At 48.9% G+C, this 6,531-nt stretch overlaps 1 protein-coding gene across 2 annotated transcripts in view; it reads left to right on the top strand.

Moving 5' to 3' along the window:
• Positions 1-323: 323 nt before the first annotated feature.
• LOC144798897 (scaffold attachment factor B2-like) overlaps positions 324-6,531 on the top strand; it is a 42,437-nt gene continuing 36,229 nt past the window's right edge. Inside the window, exons 1-2 of one of the 2 annotated variants that reach the window (XM_078669992.1) lie at positions 324-736; positions 1,927-2,014. In XM_078669992.1, coding sequence (XP_078526118.1) covers positions 581-736; positions 1,927-2,014 — 244 coding nt within the window. In that variant the 5' untranslated portion in view covers positions 324-580. The remainder of the gene's footprint in view (positions 737-1,926; positions 2,015-6,531) is intronic. The other variant, XM_078669993.1, reaches the window with a different exon arrangement.

Genomic DNA, 6,531 nt, shown 5'->3' with positions numbered 1-6,531 from the left:
TGAACCAGCTCATTTTTTGGCAGGTAAAAAAATAATACATTACGTTTTACAGCGTTTTGAAGGTATGCATAGTGTATTGTCGACATACTAATTTAAAATAAAAATATATTAAAATCTCCAACTTTAAAAAACATATAATTCTAGTAACTTTACTAGGATTTTTTTTAATGTTATTCTAATTCCAAGAAAGCTAATATATTTGTATTTTTGTAATATCATAGCCCTGATAAGATGGCAGCCCTCTGTGCATAGCTCTTTAGCTGTACAGTAGGCTGTGAATCAGCAGTTCTCGCGAGATCTGGGTTGGAGGTCTCGCGTGTCTTGAGTCCTGCGTTTTGTCGGCTCCCTTAGACTGGAGAAGCCATTTTGTGCGCGAGTCGTAACCGTGCGGACTCGGGAGGTGAGCCGGTCGGAGACTAGAAACAGCACAGCCCCAAGGACGGAGCTTACAGAGCCGGAGGGAACATTACAGGAGGCTCCGAGCACGTACGGGGACCGTGGAATAGCGGCATCCGGCATTAAAACGTGTTAAGAAGACCCACGTTTCGTAGGCCTCTACTTCCTGCACTGCGCTTTCAGCATGGCGGATTCTGGAGCCGAGTCGGGCGCGGCCTCCGACACCGGGGAGAGCCGCAAGCTGAGCGACCTCCGTGTGATCGATCTCCGGGCGGAGTTAAAGAAGCGTAACCTGGACAGTGGCGGAAACAAGAGCGCCTTGATGGAGAGGCTTAAGAAGGTGAGAGTTTGAATAAAGGACATAACCTTCGTGTCGTACTTAAGCGAAGCCCGCCTTTTTTACGCTTGTTTTTACGCTTGTTTTCCTGAAATGTAAGCGGTCTTTCATTATTTCAATTTGTGCTCTGCCGTTGACTTTTGTTAATGTTGCTGATGACCACCGGGGTGGGAACGTATCCAGTATAACCCATCTCAAACTCTAGTTCTGTGGACCCAGATAATTCCTGAATATCGTACTAAATGTCCTGGTACTCAAAGCGAGCTCTCGGGTTCACACACGAAACTTCTTTAAACGGCGAGTGCATCCCCTATAAACAGCCCGCGAACACCCCTACATTTATTTGCACGCTGCATTGGTGTGTTGGACAATTGATTAAATGAGAACGTTTTATATAGCGCTAGCTAGACCCGTAGGCATCAGAGCGCTTCACATACACACTATGAAAAACAGAAAGGTCTTACATTACATAGGGGACAATGTGTGCCGATGCAATACATTTGCTTTTCTGTAGTGGCGATCCCCTGTGTATGTTTTGGATGTGTATATATGTACCATATTGGAGCTAGTCTGAAAAGTTGTAAAAATGCTGCTTAGTAATTAGCCGGCGATGGGCACAACGCGTCATTGTGCGAACAGATATACCTTAATACCGCAGCATATGCTGTTAAAGCACGTGGGGGTACAGGCTGCTTATTAGCGATCGCCGGCTCCAACCTAAGCGGTGAAATGGCCGTCTCGGCCGCCATTATTTGGCGCCTGCCGTACCTCCGTTAGGCGCTGGGCGGCGAGCCCCCGAGCAGCTCTTCGGCAGATCTCACGATGTAATTAATAATTGAGCGTAGTAGAAATGAGACTAGGTCCCTCGTCAGACAGCGTAGTGTGTCGCTAAAACCCCCGGGTCAGTGGGCATCATGTGAGCACATGCAAGCATTACTGGGTTTTGGGCATTTCTGTAGCTTGCGTATCTTTTGTGTTATGCAGTACCGACTTTTTGGATCTGTCAGTCTGCCTTTGCACTAGTTTGGATTGTCGTAATTGTGCAACCTAACTCGCGTCCAGGGTGAAGTAGTGTTCTGGTGTGGGTGAAGGGTGTTCTCAGGCAGGAAAACGCGAAAGCGACCGCCGTGGACTTATCGGAGTGCCATTTCAGTACACGCGTTCATCTCCTACGTTTTTCTCCCTTTACCCAGGCAATTGAGGAGGAAGGCGGGGATCCAGAAGAAATCACGATCGAGGCCGACTCCACTGCCAAGAAAACGCCAAGACGAAGTGGAAAAGGTAAAGTTGCTGTTATTTAGTCAACTGTGCCTCACGTGAAATAATCAACATGAGTATACTCAGAGACCGCGATGAGTTTTGGGTGAGGAAATATAATACAAACTACAATCTCAACTTGTATAATTGATATGGCTGGTTCAAAAACATACACGACATTGACAAAACGGGGAGACTCATGGAAGATTTTAGATGTCACAAAGGCACATCCTATCCTCCGTGGACCCCTTCCAGGGCCCTTGCTCATCTGTCCCCCTGTTAAGAGTCCACGCTGTTGCCTCCGCCCGTGATCTCCTTGGACTGGACTGCGCCACCCTTCCCTCATTACCTTGGCTGTAGTTTTTCCTAGCCGATTGACCTTCCTCCTGGGCACATTACATTGCCCCCTGCACTTCCATTTAGTAACCCGGCCCTGAAGATGATCCTCACTCAATAGGATCGAAATGCCATCGACATACTATCGCAACCTCCGGCGCCTTTTCCCTGTGGTTCCCCAAAAATGTCCCCAATTCAGTAAACTGACGAAATAATTAACCAGGAACCACAAGTGCCTTTGTATAGATCAAAACAGAAGCACAGTTGCACCACACATCTATTTTGAAACCAAGATGTTTTTCAAACTCTCTTTATTCCATTTCCAGTAGATTAAAAACTAAGTAAAAATGTATAACTTTTCACACGGTACAGCCGGCGCATTTCGTCCTAGAGCAGGACTTGTTCAGGGCACTAGATATTAAGTGGAGCAATCTTATCCAGAGGCCAGTAAGTAGCGTTCTTCTACACATCGCACTGCCATGACCCTTGGTATTTAGACCACGACAGCCTTATTTCGGCTGCTGGTCTTTTGTCCACTCAATATAATATTTACTTGACGAGATATCACTGTAGAATGCCGACACCCTATCTACGTCTGGAGTGTAAAAATATGATGTAAATATATGAGGTAACATCGGTGCATTACAGGTAAGGAAGAGTGAAATGTGCAAGATCCAACTGGGAATATAATGCCCCTGTAAATAAAATACCCCTGTGAACATATAATAGCATACGGTATAGCAACATATTATATCACTGTAGAAAGGCAGACACTCAGTCCTGAGGAACATTAAATTACAGAGAGCAAGGTGTAAGTGTAGGTATAGTACTGATAGTATATAAGGGCAGGATACCAGTGCAGACAGCAATTACATGAATTAAAAATCACCGATCAAAGTGACATTAATTGGCAACCAAGAAATATGAGGTAGCAAACTGTGCATTACCAATGTTCAAAATACAGGTAGGAGTGACACTAGAGAGCAATCAAAATATATGAGGTAGCAGTCTGTGAATTACAAATGTTCAACATACAGGTAGAGATGACCCTAGAGAGCAGCCAGATATATATGAGGTAGCAGTCGGTGCACTACAGGAGAGAAGAGTGAGAATGTGTGCAGGTTGTAGAACTGTGTAGAATAGTGCAGAATACAAAAGAAGAATGCGATATATGGGAGAGCAATCGGTGCATAACAGGAGAGGAAAGCGGGGATGGGTGCAGGTTGCGGAGGTGCAGAATAGTGCAGAATACAGGTTCAAGTATACTGCTGATCGAATATAAGAGCAGAACACAGATGAAGCCAGTAGTGTACATGAATCAAGAATCGGAAATGACATTAGTTAGCAACCAAGGTATCTGAGGTAGTAGTCTGTGCATTACAGGTGTTAAAAATACGGGTAGAAGTATAATACTGCATTGATAGGTATAAGAGGTGCTTTGAACATTACAAATGTTCAAAATACAGGTAAAGTAAAGTCTGTGGTGGGTGGGATTGGTATAAAAAGGCCAGTTCTTAGGTTATGATCAGATGGCCTCCCGAGTAACACATGCAGAAACCAGCGTCTTTTGTAGTAGTCCTTTGTCTGTTGTTGAAGTCCTTTAGAGAGTTAGGTTTCCCTTTCTACTCTAGGGCAGGTCTGGTTAGTCCATCATCTGTGTTAGTTGGTGGGGAGAAGGTACAGCTCCAGTGTTGCAAGGAGGAGAGGAGCGCATGAGGAGAGGAGCGTGTCTTATCTCTATTTTGGTGACCCCTGAGCTCATTGGTATGTAGCCTCATGGTCATCTGGTGGGCAGTGGAGGAGATTTATGGCTCTTCTTTATGGCCCCCGCCATTTTAGTTAGTGGAGAGTGCCGGGACTGCTTTGAACACCGCATTAATTTTGCATGCCAGTACCGCTGTGTTAGATCATTCAGAGCATTCATAGTAGTTATTTGCGTGTCTAAAACTTCAGGAACCTCATGAACACCGTGCTCAGGAACCTCATGAACACCGTGCTCACCATGCTGCAACAGTGTTAATCAGGAAAAGCAGCTCCCCCACTCGCCTGTGCAGACACTGCATTTGGGAGCAGACTAACTTATACTTGTGCGCCAATTATTGGGGGGGGGGGGTGGCGGAAGGGAATCTGACTGAGAGACACGATGTGAGCAATGATCCACGATCTCACCGAGAGTCTCACGGGGGTAGGGTTGTCCTCGCTCACCTGCACTCGTTCAGACCTCTCTCCCCTCCCATCTGCAAGGTTACATCCCCGATCACAGCTCCAAAACATCTCAGGGAGTGGAGTGGGGGGGGGGGGCGCAGAGCACAGCTTGCAGAGTGGGGGGGGGACACAGAGCTCACCTTGGCAACAGTGCGCTTGCTTTCTCTGGTGTCGCCGAGTTGTGTAGATTCCGACCTGGAGCCCCGGTGCAGCAGCCAGGCAGGAGCTCAGCCAGCAGGACAGCCCGTGGGGCACCGGGGGTCTCGGCGTTGATTGCAGCTCACCTTGGCAGCAGGGCACTTCTTCCACCGGTGTTGCCGCGTTGCGTAGAATAGTATACATCGTAAATCTTGGATGTGAGCCCATTATTGTGGTGATCGACATCCGAATGTTGGGATCCTCCTACTAAGAATGAGATAAAACAACCTAGGTACAAGGCGCTTCTCTAAAGCGCCTTGAAGCGCTGTACTTGTCTTCAGCGCCTTGGGAGCGATTTCTGTTCGTGGCCACCCGGCATTTTTCTCGCTAATTGCCAAGTTTGGAATCCCTGGCGAGTGCCCACCCCGCCAGGGACCTTGCGGCGATTTCTTGTTTTTTTATTGCCCGAACGAGTGCCCACCTCGCTTTATATTTAAATTAGAGAGGGTGCCTATCCCTAGTTTGCCTGATATTGTCCCCGACGCCCGAACCGGAAGTCAGGCAGGCCAAGGGCTGGACTGCGGGACCACAGGAAGAGGCTGGGAGCCCACCCCGCCTCCTCTGGAAGCTGCCGTGTCCCGAGAGATACGGCCAATGCAACCCCCCCCCCCCCCCGGGCTCCTAAGAGCGTGAGAGAACCCCAGGGAGTGAGAGGAGAGATATAAGTCAAGCCGCAAGAGCCCTCCGCTCTTACCCCTCTGCCCTCAGCTCTTACCCTGCCCTGTGCCCTCAGCTCTTCCTAGGCCCTCGCTTCTGACTCCTGTGCCCTCAGCTCTTAGCCCTCTGCCCTCACCCCTCTGCCCTCACCCCTCACCGTGCCCTCAGCTCTGACACCTGTGACCCTCGCCAGCACGGTGGGGGCGATCGTGGCCTTCCTGCTGGCCCTGTCTGGCTGGGTGCTGGTCTGCTCCACGCTGCCCACCGACTACTGGAAGGTGTCGAGCATCGACGGCACGGCCACCTTCTGGTCCAACTTGTGGAAGACCTGCATCACCGGCATCTCCAACTGCAAGGACTTCCCGTCCATGCTGGCCCTGGAGGGTGCGTCCCGACGGGGGGAGGGGGGCTCTGTGTGTGTGTGTGTGTGTGTGGCTCTGTGTGTGTGTGTGTGTGTGTGGCTCTGTGTGTGTGTGTGTGTGGCTCTGTGTGTGTGTGTGTGTGGCTCTGTGTGTGTGTGGCTCTGTGTGTGTGGGTGTGGCTCTGTGTGTGTGTGTGTGGCTCTGTGTGTGTGTGTGTGGCTCTGTGTGTGTGTGTGTGGCTCTGTGTGTGTGTGTGGCTCTGTGTGTGTGTGTGGCTCTGTGTGTGTGTGTGGCTCTGTGTGTGTGTGTGGCTCTGTGTGTGTGTGTGGCTCTGTGTGTGTGTGTGGCTCTGTGTGTGTGTGTGGCTCTGTGTGTGTGTGTGGCTCTGTGTGTGTGTGTGGCTCTGTGTGTGTGTGTGGCTCTGTGTGTGTGTGTGGCTCTGTGTGTGTGTGTGTGGCTCTGTGTGTGTGTGTGTGGCTCTCTGTGTGTGTGTGTGTGGCTCTCTGTGTGTGTGTGTGGCTCTCTGTGTGTGTGTGTGGCTCTGTGTGTGGCTCTGTAGGTATGTATGTACCAGTCTGGCTATACAGATAAATAACTTGTATCATCAATAGCTTATCGCAACGTGATCACATCCTCTGTTATCATGTTTGACCGTACTCTGAAATAACAAATTGTCCACCACAATATACCTGGTGAACATTATAAAAGTCTGAAAAACGATTTAAACACACATTGGTCATAATGCCAATTGACAGGTTTAAGCAAGCTAAACATGGCTGTATT

Source organism: Lissotriton helveticus, chromosome 12 (genome assembly GCF_964261635.1).
Source record: "Lissotriton helveticus chromosome 12, aLisHel1.1, whole genome shotgun sequence".
Taxonomy (NCBI): Eukaryota; Metazoa; Chordata; class Amphibia; order Caudata; family Salamandridae; genus Lissotriton; species Lissotriton helveticus.
This window is presented reverse-complemented; position numbering and strand designations above follow the sequence as displayed.